The following is a 19343-nucleotide window of genomic DNA, read 5'->3' as shown; positions in this document are numbered from 1 at the left end:
CCTTGCTGATAAACACCCACCTTTTCTTCTCTCGTCCACAAGAGATATTTATAACTCACTCCCTAATTAGAATAAAAATAATCAAATCTCCATCTTGTAATCTCCCAGGCTGGAAAGTGCAGATAGCTTGTCAAAGTTCTGCCTTTGAATTCTAATTAATGGTTTGACAACTAAAACATAGATAGAAGTTTTTATTCATTTGGCAGGGAACTTTACTAAATTCAGACACTGAATGTGGTTTATGTGCTTAATCTATTATTAATTTATGCATTAAAATATCTATGTGTTTGGATGAGCTGGAAATTTGGTGATTTTTCATGGGTGTTTATTTTTTTAGGAGCAAAAAAATAAAAATAAATAAATAATCAAGAGCACCTTCTGATGAATAACAACAACAACAAAAAATCCTTACCATTAAGAGGTGATATTTGACTCCTTAAAGTGATTTACAGGGGCTTAAAAAAAAAAAAAAAAAAAAAAAAAAACTTTGTAGTGGCATGTAGGTATATTTACAGAAGTTTAATTAGGGTCAGAGGTGGCATGAGTGTTAAATATAAAATTTTAAATAACCAAATATTAAATGATTTAAATAACTGAAATGATACTTTTAAAAAATAAAAATGCCAGTAGGTGGCGGCAAGTCCCTGATTTTAGCACTGAATCATTCATTCAATTGATTCATTCAAACAGCTGATTCATGCAGGAATGAAGCAAGTGCTTCTTGTTTATTGAACTTCTTTTTTTGCCACCTCCTTTATTTATAAGATTATTATTATTATTATTATTATTATTATTATTATTATTATTATTATTATTAAATATTATTTATACACACAGTCTGTTGCTCTGTCAGTGTTCAATAAAATATACATATATTGCAAATAATTTGTTGAGTTAAAGTAATGAAAAAAAAAAAAAAAACCTTTTGCTGCCATACCATGACTTCTTTGCTGCCATACCATGACTTATGGTAATCATACACATATCATACCATCATGTCACCACCGCATTCATTGTGAATATACTTACTGTTGGGTTCAGACGTGATTTCTTTGTTCTTGTAGAACCAGGACACTGCTGGCACGGGTGAACTGATGACATCACAGATTACCTCAGCATCCTCACCCTGACGAAACTCCTGCGGCGTCTTCACCTCACGGAACGTCAGCTTCTCTGTAACCAAACAAACACAATGACATGAAACACCACAATAAACTCACATGTTCTCAAGTAACCAAATCCTGTAATTAAGATATCTCAATTAATGTCGTTATAGTTAAAGGCATAGTTCACCCCAAAATGAAAGTTTTGTCAACATTTACTCACCCTCAAGCACAATAGAAGATATTTTGAATAGTGGGAACCATCAAACTGTTGATGATAACCACAGACTTCCATAGTATGAAAAAAAAAATACTATGGAAGTCAATGGCTACTGTCGGCTGTTTGGATACCAACATTCTTCAAAATATCTTATTTTGTGTTCAACAGAAGAATGACACTCAATGACGTGCACAGAAACTTTGAGGGGCAGGGGCTCAAGTGGAAAAAAGGGCACTTCTTATATTTATTTATTTATAAACAAAATGTTAAATAGATTAGGGGTTTGCGATACTGATAAAAATATATATCGCAATATTGTGTGGGATTTTTGTCGATAATGATAATTAGAGAGTGTTTTATTGTGCTGATATCTTAAGGACTACTGTGGACAGCTGACTCCTAAAGTTGCTGATATTCTGCATATTCTGTGTGGTGTTCAGTTCACAGCAGTGATACAAATTAATCTTTTCTAATAAGTTTAATGGATTTTTATCTTTTATGGGAATTTTTACCTTTTTTAGGCCTTTTTCTTTTATTCTTAAAAGCGTGCATCATCTTTTCAGTCAAATTCTTAATTATTAGAATAAGTAGTCATTTGGGCTGTTACCAAGCAAATGAAATCGGTATTGACAAAATTCATCTTTGCAATGCAGAAAAAATACAGAAGCTGCATTAGAAGGGGCATTTAGATGCATTTACACACTGTTTAATGCAATACATTAATGTTTTAACCTGCAGTTACAAATGCATTAATACTGTTTTTTTTTTTTTTTTTTTTTTTTATGTTTTAAACATAAAACGTGAATACTGGTATTTATATATAAAAATGAAAAGATACTTTAAATACTGTTTTAATCGAACGTGGTGAATGTATAATTGTCATTGTGATGGCATCTTGTTATGCATTTATTTCTGTTACTGTCTAATAAATTCAATTCAATTCAAATGTGAAATTAAAACTGCCAGTAGGTGGCAGCAAGTTACTGTTTATAAGTGAGTCATTGCAATTGAACCGAATCATTTAAACTGTTGATTCATTCACGAAGGAAACACCATCATGTTGCTCAGAGACATAAATTGGAATTAAATTTGTTGGTGAAATAGAACAAGAACAGTCAATATTGTGTCAGCAATATTTGTTTATTGAACTGTTGTATAAAATCAATGTTACATTTGCGTGATACTGATTAACTATATGTAATGAAATAAATACATACATTTCTGCCCCCATATCTTGAATTGTCTGATCATTCTAAATGCATTTTAATAAACTGAATAATGCGGTGAAATAAGGTTCACTGGTCTAATCTACTAGACTTGATATTGCCTATAATAACTAACATGGTAGCTCTCTCATGAGTCATGGATGTTAGCAAGACAAATCAATTATATTTGCCTTTTGTCTTTTGGGTAATTAGCTGTAAATTCAAGACACAGGTACAGTAGCTTAGTCTTTTGTTCATCACCACACACCTCCACAGCAAGACAAAGACAACTGGAAAGGGAGGGAGGGCTTCAGTTCTGTGGCTCTCTGTCTGTCTGTGATGTGGCTATCAATGTGCGCTACACTGCTGTGTGCTGCAGAGGCGCAGAGAAAGGCATCGGGACTCGACAGAGTTAATAAACCCGACCTGATATTTAGATATTTTTATTTGTTTGACAGGGAAAGCTGTCCAAATTAGAATCACACACACGCACACATATATACATATATTCATTTATTAAAAAAAAAAAGAAAAGAAAAAAGGGACCTTTCTCTTGAGGAAAAAAGGGCAGGTGCTCAACCCCCTTTGATGTCTATGTGTGCACGTGCCTGGGTTTGGAAAAATTAAATTGAACATTTTTGTTTATTGAAAAAAAAACATTAACTGACATTAATGGAAACGTTAAAATAAAACGGTAACACTTTACATTAAGATAATGAAGTAACAATGGAAAATACGTCTAAAGCATTTATTAATCTTGGTTAATGTTAATTTCAGCATTTACTATTAATGGACAGTTGTTATTTTATTACATAACATTAACAAATAGATGAATAAATACTGTAACGAATGCATTGCTCATTGTTAGTTAATGCTAGTTAATGCATTATTGTAGTGTTAATAATAAAATAAAGAATGAAAATGAAAAATAAAATAAAAACAAATATATTGAAATAAAACCACAAAGATAATAATAATAATAATAATAATAATAATAATACTAATAAAACAAATAAATACTGAAATTACTAAAACTCTGACTAAAATGAAAATGTAAAATATTAAAAATAAAAACTTATTAAAAGTGTATTTAAAAAAAAAAAACTATAATAATATCTTGATGATACTAAAATAACACTGATCTCAATATGAATATGATATTTTTCAATAGATTCTAACTCATATTACAGCATAAGACGATTATTTATAGACTATTAGGTTTAAGTTAGGGTTAGTAGGATAAGTTGCCATGTACTTGCAAAGTTACTTCTAGTCAGTAGAATAAAGGTAAAGTGGACTATCAAAACAAAGTGTTACCCTATTTATTTCTCCACTATTCTCCTGTGTGATTAAAGAGCAACCACTGAGTTCTTTGCACAAACATTTACAGTACCAAAGTGAAAGCAAGTCGATTTCGACAGAAGTGCTTCTCTTTTAACTCAAAGTATAATGACAGTCACAAATCAAATGAGTCAAGCTGTTTCACTGGCTAATCAAAATGATGTCTTTCTCCCTCGTCTTTGCATGCTCTGAATGCGATTGCATTCAGTCTCTCATTGCAAAAGTTTGCTTGTAAACAGACATAATCTCTTGCTGTTTGGCTGGAATCGTTTTTCTGAATGTCATAATTTGGCTTGAGCTGTGAGGTCAGGCCAGGGCACCACACTGGGCCTTGTTTCTACACTATTACACACATTTATTTAGTGCTTGACCTGCTGAAAACACTGAAGATATTGATTCATTTCACCACAAGAATGCTGTGAATACTGTCCAAACGGTCTGTACTGAAGGTCATCTTACAGAAATAACTGATTGATTTGATTTAGTCAAAAAAAAAAAAAAAAAAAAAAAAAAAGGAAAGAAAGTGTGATGAGAGTTATTTGCTTTCATTTTCTGAGTTTTTAAGCTTATCAACCTTCATAATGTCGCAGTTCAGCCTTAATGACGTCAACACTGAGTAGGATTGGGAATAATACTGTTTTCGGAAAAATACTGTAACCTTGTGAAATTCATTACTTTCAATTCCAAAAAAAAAAAAAAAAAAAAAAAAAAAAAAAAGTTCAGTTTAACATGAAATTATGACATAAATATATTGCTATTGCATGCTAAAATGTACTTTACAGAAAAATAATAATAATAATAATAACAACAACAATAGTAATAACAAAATAAAACATAATACAAATAAAACATTATTTTTAAGAAATATCACGCAAGAGATTTTTCATCCAAGTTTTAATTTATACAGTAAACCTGTTGCAGTTAAAAATAAAAATAATTAAAATGAAAAATGAATGAATGAATGAATGAATGAATGAATAAGGCAATCATTTTTTCCAGTGAATGCCTCTGTTTCCTGGTGGATTGGTACAGTGTGATTCCTGGATGATTCCCCTTTTTCTTATAATTATGTGCAAATTTCATATGACTGTCAGTGCACTGACTGCAAATGAGTCTGAAAATGAGTCTACTTTTGCCTTAACAAGCAGGTAGTACAAGTACAGCCAGCGGATATCTAATGCTATTCAGTCTTAAATGAAATCTTAAGTGAAAATTTGACTGCTCTGGTCTTATTTAACCTCACAGGTCTTGGCTGATTTCCTCCAACTAAGATAAAATGGTGCTTCGAAGAAGAGCTGCACAGGAGGACGGAGTGTGGCTTTGGTTGTGGCGGATCTGAATTATTACAAGGTTTCTTTTGGATAAATATGATTATTTTATACTTTATATATTATTATATTTTATATCTATATCACAATATATATTTTATTATATATTAATAAAACTAATTAATAAAAATGTTTACATTAACATTTTGATTTATATGTATTATTTCATCTATCTATCTATCTATCTATCTATCTAATTCTGTATCTACATATCCATATATATTATTTAATTGATTATCATATTATAAAACTAGTAATTATAACATTATAACATTACATAAATCTATCAGTCTATCTATCTATATATATACATATATTTTATAATTTATTAAAAAGCTGATATAAATCAATACTATATATATATATATATATATATATATATATATTCTATGCAGAAGTGCTCATCCCTATGCCCTAATCCCTTCAAAGAGTTTACCCTCCGAAATAAGAGCTTTGAAGGGATGAGGGGTGTAGGAGTCAACAAATAAGGGGTGTAGGGTTTTTTTTTTTTTGTTTTTTTTTTTTTTTTTTTTTAGGAATTCACTTCTGCGTTATCTTAACGAGATGATCAAGGAGGCACATTCGTCGCACATCTTGCACGCTGGTTGACCCCCAATCATCTTTTACGTTAAATATAATCTATATGTCTGTATGTAATTTAATGTAATGTATTGTGTATTTGTAATTGATATTGTGTCTATGTATTTGAAACATTGAATGGACATTGAATGTCTCTGATGCCAAAAAACTTCCCTGTGCAAAGTATCATGGGGGCCTGAAGTGTCCATCTTTCCAAGGGCCCTTTGAAGTGGCCAGTTTTGAGCACTTTGGTTTGGAATGACCCTTCAATATGGCAGCCATGAATGTTTTCACTCCAAAGTGCCATTTGGAGGGTGATATATCCCGTTTGGAATGCACCGCCTGTTTCAGTCTTTTTTTTTTTTTTTTTTTTTTTTTTTTTTATAAATTAAATTTTTACTTTTATCCAATGTATCACATTATGATTCCGTAAGCATTCCTCTATCATGATCTTGGCTAGGGTAAGTGACTGATTTCCAAACACTCATGCTGACTGACTGTCATGGAGTTACTGTGGTAACTCACGGTAAATCTCCAGCACCACCGTGGCCTCCTGGCTTTGTCCTTTGGTGTCCACAGCCTGGCATCGGTATATCCCAGCATCCTCAATGATGGCATTGTAGATCGTCAGTCTGGACCGCACACCTTCCGTATGCACAATCACTCTCTGGTTTGAGATGATGCGTTCACCTTGAGGACTGAACCAGTTTATGCTCACCGGCTCACCAATGACTGAAAAAAAATACAACATACAGGCATTTATTAATGCAGTTAGATGTACAGTAAATCCTCACATACATACTTCCATAAAACCTGTTTTTGCATGAAAACTCTTCAATCCTCAGATGCATCTGAACAAATGTCTCACTTCCATACTGATCTGGCTTTACGCTTACTGTAATTTGTAAAAGCTCTTTAGCTTTGGCAGCCAGTGGCTTTAATAAGGCCACATGGAGAATTAGCAGGTGCCATATGCAAACTCCAGGTGCTCTGGTCTGTAAAGCTGCTCGGCTCAAGGTCACAAAGCAGCCGCATGGGAGTCTGTATTTCTGGCCCTCTGCAATCAGAAAGACCTGAACTCTCCAACCTCCCTACAAAAGCACTGGAGTCCCAGGATGTGTCACATTTTTAAATGGAAAGAAAAAATAAGAAGTTTCTTAATTATACAACGATCATTCCTGTTGCTCAATCCCAACCCAGGTCAGTGAATACACAAACTGATAAAATGCAAACCTTCAACACAATGGATTTTTTGATATGAAAGTAGCATACATGTCATATGTTTGTATATTTATATGTATATATTTTTTTTTAAATTTTTGTTGTAATAGTGTTTTATAATTTTATAATTATACTTGTATACCCTGGAAGTAACCTCCGATTTTGGAACCGAAAGTTGAGGTTATCCATCAAACTTATCTTCAAACATACCTGGTATGTCACATAATCTGCTTTTTGGAATACCCCCCAGATGCAAAAGACTCTAAATCCCATCTAAACGGCATCACCCTGTAGGCCAAGACTGGTTGCCCACTAAAGCTAAGCAGGGTTGAGCCTTGTTCAGTACCTGGATGTGAGACCTCCTGGGAAAACTAGGTTGCTGCTGGAAGAGGTGTTATTAAGGCCTGCAGGGGGTGCTCACCCTGTGGTCTGTGTGGGTCCTGATGCCCAGTGTAGTGATGGGGACACTATACTGTCAGCAAGCACTATCCTTCAGATGAGACATTAAAGCGAGGTCCTGACTCTCTGTGGTCATTAAAAATCCCAGGATGTCTTTCGAAAAGAGTGGTGTGTGGTGGGTGTTCTGGCACAATATAGCTGCCGTCGCATCATACAGGTGGATACTGCACACAGGTAGTGGATGAGGAAATCCCCACCATCAAAATGTAAAGTGCTTTGAGTGCCTAGAAAAACTCTTTATGAATGTAATGAATTATTATTGTTATTTTATCTAAAATTGTCTTCTAAAATGGTTATTTCCTTAGGCTCCTATGTTTATGGAAAAATGATGCAGACCAGCCTAAAAGTTTAACTTTTAAAACTTTGTCATCCTAACAACAAGCACCTTTACTCATTCTTATACACAAAGTCTTATACTATCTATCAGCTATGACTATTTTAGTCTTTCAAGGACAAAATGGGTGGAAAAACATAAACAAAATAAAATACAGGCCAAGTGTGAGGCCCTCTAGAGGAGCGAGACCCTGTGCTGTCGCACACTTGGCACAGCCCTTGCGACGGTACTGGCCACATATATTTCAGTTGCACATTCAAAACCAACACGTTGCATAACATAAAATGGTCCATATCTGCAAACTGCATTTGCAACCTCAGATAACCCCAAACTACTCAACAGAGGAGTAGGTGAAATAGCACTTATGGTAATGTTGAAGTTCTTTGTGTCCTTATGAGCTGATTTATTGTATGTATGTGGCAGACGGCCGTCAAATGCCCCCTCATCCTTCAGCGCCACTCTCTCTGATCAATCTCTTCCTGGTTGCTGTTGTGCTATATATTGACACAGCTCTGGCGAGGTTCTTCCTGGTCGAATGCACGATGAAATTCATGGAAGCTAATGCACTTAGGGACGGCTGGTGTAGGAACGATGGAAAAAAATCAGTTTGTTTTCATGGCAACGGCATGTTGTCTGTTTGGGTAATCGGAAGATGAAAAAGTTAATCACTTTGCTGTCATACTGCCATCCAACAGGAGAGCAGAGAAACTCACATCTCTCAAATCATTATATATATATATATATATATATATATATATATATATATATATATATATATATATATATATTTATGTGTGTGTGTGTGTGTGTGTGTGTGTGTGTGTGTGTATAAAATACTAAACCTGATCAATGCAATTAAATTTCATTTATTTTTATTATTATACTATTCAATGAACATTACTATTTTCTGTTCTCATTTGTCCGATCACGTTTATGTTTATGTGTGTTACTACAACCCCTGGCAAAAAATATGGAATCACCACACTAACATGACGTTCAAACAATTGTTATTTTTATTTTTTTTAATTTTTTTTTACTTCATAAGAAATAAATAAATCTCCGATATGACACAAAACAATATTTGTTTTATTATTCAACATTCTGGTTATGTGAAATATACCTCAAACAAATGAGATTAATTACTGGAAAACTGTTTTCCATATCAAGGGGGGGGGGAGGGATGGAACCATTCAATGTTGAGAAAAGAAATTTTAAATAATAATAATAATTATTATTATTATTATTACTTTGTTGCTCCTCCTCTGGCTTTTATGATGGCCTAAATTCTTTGAGGCATGTACTTCACTCATGCAAACAATATTCTTCATCAAGCTGGTTCCAACTTTCTCGGATAGTGGGTGACCGATCAGCTTTGCAAGATGTTTTTTTCCTTTTCTTTTTTCAATGTCCACCATACATTTTCAATTGGATTGAGATTTGGACTATGTGCTAGGGATGCAAAGTCCAATTCATTTCAGCGAAGCGGTTCTTTTCGGACAGATCGGCTCATTGAACCGGTTCAAAAAGCCGATTCATTGGTTCCTGACGTCATCAAGCAATAACGTCTCAACGAATTTCTTTTCTAACAACTGAATGCCATGTTATATCAATGAAAAATTCAAATAAGTAATTTGTGTCAACACATATTGAAACATCCAAAAAATATAGTTATTTGTGTGAAAGCATATTGCTGATTATTACCATATAATTCACTTAAGTTAATGATGTTTCTGGTCACAGTTTCCTTCGCGGATCCTTTATGTCAGATATGACTGACTGACCAATATTGACTATCCTACAACTTGGATAAGATTCCTAAATGTTTCACAAATACAGCACACATTACAGATATTGATGACTGATGCACAAACGCGGATATGTTGTACATGTCTACAGTATATAGAATGAATAAACCAGTCTTATAAACTCCTTGATTTCTTTTAAGCAACTTTAAATTATTTAAACTATTGCAAAATGTATTTACATCACTCGACAGAAATTATTTTTCAGGTTTTAATAAAATGTAAATTAATAACAATCATAATAAGCATATTTTTAGTATGCACCTCAGGCTTGCACAGTATCGTCAACTCACTCATCAGAATCTTCGGTAATCCTCTGCAAACTTCACCATGGCTCATTCGGTTCTTGTTGAGTTCTCGGTAATCCTCTGCAAACTTCGACAGTTAGTTGAACTGGCTCAATCGATTCTTTTTGAGTTGGATGTGCTACTTTGGCAGTGCGTCCTGCATCATCAACCCGGAACTAAAGTTCGATTCAGTTCGATTTGTGAACCGGTTCGACCGGTTACTTCCTGAGAACCAGCTCAAAACAACGATTCGTTCAAGAACCGAACATCACTACTGTGTGCTGGCCATGTCAATGAGTTGATATGGCTTTCCTGAAGAAAAGCTTTAACACTCTTTGCTCTGTGGCAAGATGCATTATCATCCTAAAAAAAAAATTCTGAAATCATTATCACCAAACTTCTTTTCTATTGATGGCATGAGAAAAGTGTCCAAAATTTTAGTGTACACCTGTGCATTGATTGTTGAGGTTGGATTACCATTTACCCTGGTCTTTTATCTGACACATAAGCCCATATCATAAATGAGTTGGAAAATTTCATATTGTTTTCTACAGGCAGTCATCTTTATACATTTCATCAGAACGGCACCAGACAAAAGTTCCAGCATCATCTCCTTGTCAAAGGCAGGTTTATGTTTCATCACTGAATATCACTTTCATCCTATCATCCACACTCCATGACTCCTTCTCTTTAGCCCACTGTAAACTTGTTTTCTTCTGTTTAGGTGTTAATGCTGGTTTTCGTTTGGTTTCCTGTATGTAAATCCCATTTAATTGAGCCAGTTTCTTACAGTTCTGATACACATTGACTCCTGTCTCTCGTTTTTTTTTTTTTTTTTTTTCTATTTTCTATTGAGTTTTCTATCCTGATGCTTTGATGTCTTCCTTGTTCTGCCCATATGTTTTCCTTTTGTAACCTTTCCATTTTGTTTATATTGAACCAAATTTTAGAAACAGCTGACTGAGAACATCCAACTTCTTTTGCCCCACTCCGTATAGCATTTCAGTCTTGAGTTTTATAATCCTTTCCATCGTTTCAACCAACAGCTCTCTTGTTGGGCTTGTTTACTTTCTATTAGCCAAGTCCAACAGCTTGTTAAGGTCTATTAGTACTCTCTTTTAACTGCTGACTAATTACCATTTTAGAAATGTGGCGGTATTTGTTTCAGAAATGCACATTACAAGTTGATTCCATTTTTTTTTCTCAACATTGAATGATTCCATAATTTGTTCCTCTATTTGATATGGAAAATTATTTTCCATTTAAAATATTGTAAGTATGTTTCACATAACTAGAGCTGTGAATTATTAAAGAAAAATTGGGTGAACAACTTCTAAATGGTGATTCCATATTTTTGGGGGTTGTACTGCCAGTTTGGATTATTCTTGTGTGGATTATTTTTTAATTTGTGTTGGAACTTTACTTTTCTGCCTCGTCATCAGTCTGTTGCACACCCCCATGACAGTATCACAACTTTCAGCACAACTGTTTTCAACATTGATAATTGAAATGTTTCACAAAAAAAAAAAAAAAAAAATGTTTCTTGAGTGGCAAATCAGATATTAGAATGATTTCTGAAGGATCGTGTGACAATGAAGACTGGAGTTATGATGCTGAAAATTCAGACTGAATCACAGGAATAAGTTTCATTTTATAATATACTCACATAAAAAAACCTATTTTGAATTGTAATAATAATAATAAATAATATAATATAATATAATATAATATATATATATATATATATTATATATATATATATATATATATATATATATATATATATATATATATATATATATATATATATATATATTACTGTATTTTTTTAATCAAATAAAATACAACTTTGTTGATCAGAAGAGATTTCTTTCAGAAACATTTACAATTTTACTGACCCCAAACTTTTTAATAGTAGTGTATTTATTTTAAGAAAATGTACTGCAAAGTTTAGGCAACAATCATCTGAAAATCATGTATTTTTCAAGTGTGTTAATATGTCACATCAAGCAGGGTTTGGTTCTTACCTGTGCATGTGAAGAATTTAGACTCTCCAACACTCAGTTCCACTTTATTGAGTGATATTGACACCTGAAGCACCGCTATAACAGAAAGAGAGAAACCTAGTCAAGTCACATTTTTTTTTAATATATATAGCACTTTATACAATACAGATTGTTTCCAAACAGCTTCTCGGTGATAGACAGGAAAATAACAGTGTTAATGTTGTATAATTCATCAATATCATCAAAGTCTGAATGCAGGACAGACATTATTTTCCAACTCTACTTCATAATCTTACTGCATGACAGTCATTTGTGCATTTACTCCCAGTGAACTATATAAAAATCTGAGACAAACACTTCACATTTAAATTAAACATGACTTATGTTTTCTGAGCTTAAGAAAGAGAAGTTTTCTATAATATTTCAAAAATACAGATAATATGAATACCATAGCTGAATGATTTGCTGAATTAAATCCAAAACTTGTTTCTTACAATTTTTGAATTTATATACAATGTCCATGCATATGGATCACACAGGTTTAACATACATCAACCAATCAAACAGTCCATAAATAAATAAATATGTAAAGTGTGTGTGTGTGTGTGTGTGTGTGTGTGTGTAAATTCAAGATTTTTGTAATTGCATTAATAAACTGACTGCTTTAATCACACAACAACCAGGTTTATTTATTTATCCATCAAATAAATCAAATTTGTTTCAATCCCACGCAACCAATATTGTTTGTTTTACTGGCATTTGCTCATACTTTTTACTGAATGAATGTAATTGTTTTCACAGTGAACACATTTATGCTGATTATATGCAATGTGAATAAATACATTTTGAAAATATGATTAATCCAAAATATGCAAATATGAATAAAAAACTATGCCATGATTTTCTGATTGCAGAAATTTTACTTGGTTCTTATATGCTTGATGCATCACATTAAGTTTATTCATTTAGGTTTAAACTGTGTAATCTATATATCAGTTGTGTTTCATCCGAGGAGGGAAATGAGGCAGTGCCTCCTCAAAATACTGATGAGAAAAAAAATTGTAGTGCAAAAATAAAACGTGAATATTACAAAAATATAACATTAAAAAGTGTGTAAATCACTTGTTTTTTCTAAAGAAACATTGTCCAACATCGACCCCAGAAGGTAAAATTGTAGCGAGAGTCCGTGTCTCTCTTGCCTCCCCTGAGCCCATTGAGTTTTAACAGACCCCCTAAGGCAGGCGTGTCAAACTCGGTTCTTGGAGGCCGCAGCCCTACAGAGTATAGTTCCAATCCTGCTCCATCACACATGCCATGTAATTTCCAAATAAGCCTGAAGGACTTGATTAGCTGGTTCAGGTGAATTTAATTAGGGTTGAAACGAAACTCTGCAGGTCTGTGGTCCTCCAGGAACTGCGTTTAACACCCCTGCCCTAAAGTGTGTGTGGAGTTTAGTGGGGGGGTAATTGAGAATGAATGGGGAAAAGTCACTTGATGAGAGGAGGCAATGCCTCCATCATGATTTGATTGGATATGACTGGTTATGTTTAGCTGTGATTGGTTCATGCAATAAATCCCGCCTCTTGTGTTTGTGCGCTTTTGTGAATCAGTCTGAATGAACAATATAATGGTGTTAATGGGAAGACTAATAAAAAAAAAAAAAAAAGAGTAAACAAAAATGAGTAAACACATGTAGATAAAACTACTTTGTTATGTCAAAATAAGACTTAAAATGGCCTGAAAACATGATCTGTGGGACCGAAAACCAAAACCAGAAAGTTTTGGACAAAAAGCTGTATCTTGGTCACATCTGACCACAAACTGCAGCTGGGTCACTCATGCTTTTTGGCAAAATCCAGACGTGCTTTCAGATATTAATTATTTGAGCAACGGCTTCTTTTTTGCCACCCTCCCATGCAGGCCAGAATTGACCTATCGGTAAGCCCCTTAGTTACAGTGCAAGTAGGAGAAGTCTCATGATCACGGATGACAACATCCTGGATCAACACTGTTCATGTATCGCAGGGTATGATTAAATTAATGTACATTTAACTAGTTTAATATGGAGAGGCACTGAAATGTAGACCTTTGTTTATGTGTTTCTGACTTACACTGTACATGATGTGAGAACAGTTCGCTATTTAGATTTGTAATAACATTGACTCAGTAACTTTAACGTTAGCTGGTTTTAGCAAGAGATACCCTGCTGAAACGCCAGATGACAGTAACATTCTGCTTGAGCAGATGAAAATTGTAACTTAATGAGAGTATGACAACCAGAAAATGAATGTTTTTGTTTTCATTGGGATTGGGATTGGGATTGAATGCTTAGGGACATTTTGCTCTATTATGTTTGGGTTTAGGAAATGTAATAAAATAATCTCTATTGCCCATCCTCTCAGGAAACCTGGAATCAGTGTTACAAGTAACACAGGCACATCGTTTTTCCATTTTCGGAGCATAAACACAATCAAACCTATGAAAGCTTCAGATCTTCCAATGTTTCTCTATGGTCTGAAACCTAAAGATGTCTGAGTTCCGGTCCCCATGCAACTGATACTCGACTGCCATTGGCTCATCTGTGTTCGAGGGGAGGGGCTTACAGATAGGTCAATTATGCAGTGCTCTGGATATGGTTGACTGGTGCACCATTTCTCCACTTGCAGCCATTGAACTTTGTGATTGTGGGCCTCTCAGTGGCTTCTCTCACAAGCCTTCTTTTTTGTTCAAATGCTGAGTTTTGAGGGACAGCCTTTTCCTGGAAGTGACTGGGTGGTACGGTGGACCTTCCACTTCCTGATTATTGATCCAACTGTGCTGACTGTGACATCTGAACAGTTGGATATTATTTTGTACCCTTTTCCTAATCTATACATTTTTATAATTTTATTAACATCTGTGGAATGCTCTTGGGTTTTCATAATATTCATCAGGATGAAGTTTAAGTCTGTCATTTATAATTTGATAATATGAGAGAATTGGTCAGGGGTCTGAATATTTTTGCAAAGCGTATATATCAGTTGTTCAGTTTTGCCAGGAGGCCAGCTCTATGAAGAGTCCTGGTTGTTTCAAACTTCTTCCATTGAGGGTAACAGAGACTACATGCTTCTATGACACTTCAATGAAGTAGATTTTTTTCTGATCTCTTCCCCAGGTGTGTGGCTTGATGCAAACCTGTTTCTGAGCTCTACAGGCAGTTCTTTTGACATCAGGACTTGGTTTTTGCTCTAATATGCATTATCAGCTGTTAGACCTTTTAGATGTGTGTGCCTTACCAAATCATACCCATTCAATTGAATTTGCCACAGATTAACTTCATTTGAGGTGTAGTAAAATCTACAAGCAATATGAATGCTCCTGAGCTAAATTTCAACTTGCCCAGATAAGGGTATAAGTACTTATGCAATGGAATCAAATAATTAGCAAATGTTAAATTTTAAAAAACAGTTTTTTTGCTTTCCCATTACGTTGTATAGAGTGTAGATTGATGTGGAGAAAAAAGTAATTTAAAGCAGTTTAACATAAAGCAGCAACATAACAAAATGAAAAAAATGAAGGGGTATGAATACTTTCGCAAGGCACTGTTCGAAAGATTAAAGCTGTTTTTTTTGTTCTTTTTTTTGATGCGTGTATAAAAGCAGCTTTAATCTTTCAAATTTTGCTTTAAACAAACCAGCATGCATCGGCAGAAAAGCAGCCTATAGATGGCAGTGCTGTGACGCCAATGATTCCTCCACAGTCGCTATGTAAATCTTTAACATATCAAGTGCACAGCTGATTTATTCCTCTCAGGGATGCGGGTGGAGAGGAACCAGCCTGTCCTTTCATTGTTGGTCTGTTGTAGTTTTTAGCACTCCAAACGCAGCTTGTCTCCTCAGACTCGGCTAACTGCTGCATGTCTGGTGAGAATGTCTAATTTGGGAAGCTATGGGCTGATTAATGACCAAAGCGCGGCCCTGAACTCCGTAATTAGAGACTACGGCTGGCACAGGACTGACTATGATGGCTGCCACCTGAGGTGGAAAGAAAATGTCACTAGAGCCATAAGAGGCAAATGTGTGTGTGTGTGTGTGCGCGCGCGCGCTCGCTCGCTAGCTTTAGAGTCACATAGCTCATTTTGCATTTAAAAGCTGAAAATTAAAATTCTGTCATCATTTATTCACCTGCAGGCCATTCCAACCCAAACTGTGGAGCACAAAAGAAGATGTGGGTGACTAAATGGTGACGGAATTGTCATTTTGTGCTAAACTGAAAGTACTCAGAGTGTAACTGAAGACTGGAAGTAAATTAATGATCCAGATGCTGTTCTGAGGTAATAAAAAACAACACAGAGCTTGTTTGTAGGACTAATCGGATTAGTGCGTTCATTGATTCATGGCCGTTTGGCAGGTGTGAAAATTAATCTGAAATCATGCCCACGCAAAATAATAAAACACAAACCTGTGTGAGTCATTAAAATCCTAAAGTTACAGTGAAATAATGCACATAAACAACATTTCTAACAAGGTCAAGAAAACTTAGCAGAATAAACTTCACAAATAAATGAGTGTTTACTGTGAGTGCATTATGCTAAGATCCTGTGTTATTTTCAGCGATCTTATAAGATCATTACAAATCACACTTTGAGACATGGATGCAGATTAAATGATGATGACACCTATTTATTCATTGGCTACATAGATATACCCTGTTTCTATGTGCCGGTAAATGTAAGCTGTTCACCATATTGGAATGGTCAAAGCAGGTCCTTGAACACTCGAAAGCAAGTTGCCTGGATGTCTGTAACTCTATTTATATGCATGTATGAATATCTTTATCTGCAACAGACTTAAGCAGATGATTTTGTTAAACAAACACAATACAACAAGGTACTTCAAGTTTAAATACCTGTAATACTGAGTTAATACATACTGAAAACACAGACCAACACATTCCTACCTGTAAAAAGTTTATCCAATTTTTTTAGGAATTACTTTTTTTTTTTTTTCAACCAGAGGCTGCGAATGTTGTGGCATGTTGAAACTAATTGATTTGTAATGTGAGTGACGACACATTGACTGTTCCAAGATGGTGGACACATCAACGTGTCTGGAGAGGTCGAATGTGGCATCTACCTTTCCATATCTATGGTAGGCTATGATGCAAGTTATTATAGAAGAACAAAAGGTCATCACCACACGTACTTGGTAAACAAATAGAGCAAGATGAATTGTGTTTTGGCAATTGTGGTTTTTATGTGTACTGAAAAAATGGCAGAAGAGGACAATAAATTACTTATTGGAATTCCACATACCAGTATTCCTTTTAGCTATTTTCGCTTCCATGGCCTTTATGTTTTAGCTCCATGTAGTGTTGATCAATATATTATTTAATGTTGAATTTTTATTGGCTATACAGCAAACACACTGAGAGATGGTTATCCTTAATTTCTGACACTGCCAGAAAATTATCGCATGCTATCTTTGGTCTCAAGAACGTAACAACGGCCATCTTTGAACCTCTCTCACAGTATGATGTATGACCAACATTTAGGATCCATGGCAAAAGAAATCATCGCAACTTTTTTTTCCATGATGGTCATCTTTTTTCTGGGACAGCCCAAAATCGTACAATGTATGCTGGGCATTAGACGAGCTTCACACAACACCATGTGTGTATGACATTTTTTTTTTAATGTTTTTTTTAACAAAGTATCTTCCGCTCCCCAAAGCTGCATTTATTTGATTCAAATACAGTAATATTATGAAATAGTATTACAAATCAAAATAACTGTTTTCTATGTGTATATCTTTTAAAATGTAATTTATTCCTGTGATCAAATCTGAATTTTCACCATCATTACTACAGTCTTCAGCGCCACATGATAATTCATAAATTATTCTAATATGCTGATTTGCTACTCAAGAAACATTTCTGATCATTATCAGTGTTGTTCTGCTTCATATTTTTGTGGAAGACATCATTTTTTTTTTTCAGGATTCTTTTATGAAAGTTCAAAAGAACGGCATTTATTTGAAATATAATTTTTTTTGTAGAAAATAAATGTATTTGCAGTCACTTTTAATCACAATATGTCAGTTTTTACTGTATATTTGATCAAATACATGCAGCTTTAATGAGCAGAAGACACTTATTTCAAAATTCTATAAAGTTCAATAACTCATTTTCATTCAGAACAGCCTCACCTTATATTAACTGTAATTAAGCACACAGACGGGACATGCCAAGGGGCAAACGATACTCGTTCTGTAATAGACTGTGATTTGACAGAGATATTCCAAGCTCCACATGAGTATCTGTGGACGTACAGTGGGTTAACGGCAGGTAGAAGTGCCGAAGAGACACTAAAAGAGTGGCACTGCATGCGAGGATACGTCTCTGAACAGAACAGGGGGTTTGTGTGACACAGACACACGCTGAGACGCCCTCAGGCGTAAATACGGCTGCTGCTTCCCACCTGGGACTGTCTGTGTCAGCGGTTCTTTTCATGTTTCTGCAAGCGAGTTGGTGTTTAAATGCATTCTAAAGTCCCACATGCACCTGTGAGAATCCATCCGCACCAGCTGTAGTTTTACCCAGTTTACCGCGTTACGCTTGCCTGAAGCGATCCTGATCCTCCCTGAACATTCAGAGTTCATAGTATCTGGAAGGCCTGAGTAAATACAGTACAGCACAGTTATGACACAGCACTCCATATGTTGTGTATGGCTGGGAATTGTAAGGGGTTTAGAGTTTCTGGTTCTGATTTACATTTCTGCATCCTTAAAAATTACATTAATAATTATTTGAGAAATTTTGAGCAAGTCAAGTTGGACATGATGAAAATAATTTCTCAGTGAGTACTGGCAGTACTGAGTGAGTCATTCGATTATTTTGACTGGTTCGTTAATTCTCAAAATGGTCATTTGTTGGTGAATCAGACAATGAAGACAAAAAAAAAATGGGTCTATCTAATAATATATATATATATAATATTAGGGGTGTGACGAGATCCGATGTGTCCAAAAAGTTGACGTTATCTTTGTGCAGACCTTTCGGATATATTTGCATTACACTAGCCTTTTCACCAGAGGTATGTGATGTAAAGTATGTAAGATATTATGTTCACATCAGGCAAATGGCCGCATGATAAGCGGGAAAATTACACAGTGAATCCAGTCTTTAAAACGGAATTCACAGTTTAACGCGGAATGTCACGGATTTTCTCAAATTTTTAATTAATTAACTAAAAGTCGGTCATTACACTTAAATCAAAACATGACATGGACTAGTATCTGTAAATATAAAGCCGCAAAAGTCGATGCAGACGCGTGGTTTACACACACACACACACTGAAGCACAAGTGACGCTCGCGGTGATTTCAGCGTCTGCCGTCTCACTAAATGAGGACGTAAACACATGAACAACATCTCCAGAACTGCTCTGAGAGTCACTTCATGAGCATTTTACCATTTGAC

General features: G+C 34.7%; 1 protein-coding gene across 3 annotated transcripts in view; it reads right to left on the bottom strand.

The window, feature by feature from the left end:
- The window catches only part of LOC109068543 (neural cell adhesion molecule 2-like), a 454473-nt gene that overhangs the window by 67407 nt on the left and 367723 nt on the right, over window positions 1–19343 (bottom strand). For all 3 annotated transcript variants that reach the window (XM_042748064.1, XM_042748026.1, XM_042748126.1), the window contains exons 2-4: window positions 11907–11981; window positions 6302–6508; window positions 1030–1173 (exon numbers count right to left, since the gene is read on the bottom strand). In XM_042748064.1, coding sequence (XP_042603998.1) covers window positions 1030–1173; window positions 6302–6508; window positions 11907–11981 — 426 coding nt within the window. The remainder of the gene's footprint in view (window positions 1–1029; window positions 1174–6301; window positions 6509–11906; window positions 11982–19343) is intronic.

Source organism: Cyprinus carpio, chromosome A1, assembly GCF_018340385.1.
Source record: "Cyprinus carpio isolate SPL01 chromosome A1, ASM1834038v1, whole genome shotgun sequence".
Classification (NCBI taxonomy): Eukaryota; Metazoa; Chordata; class Actinopteri; order Cypriniformes; family Cyprinidae; genus Cyprinus; species Cyprinus carpio.
This window is presented reverse-complemented; position numbering and strand designations above follow the sequence as displayed.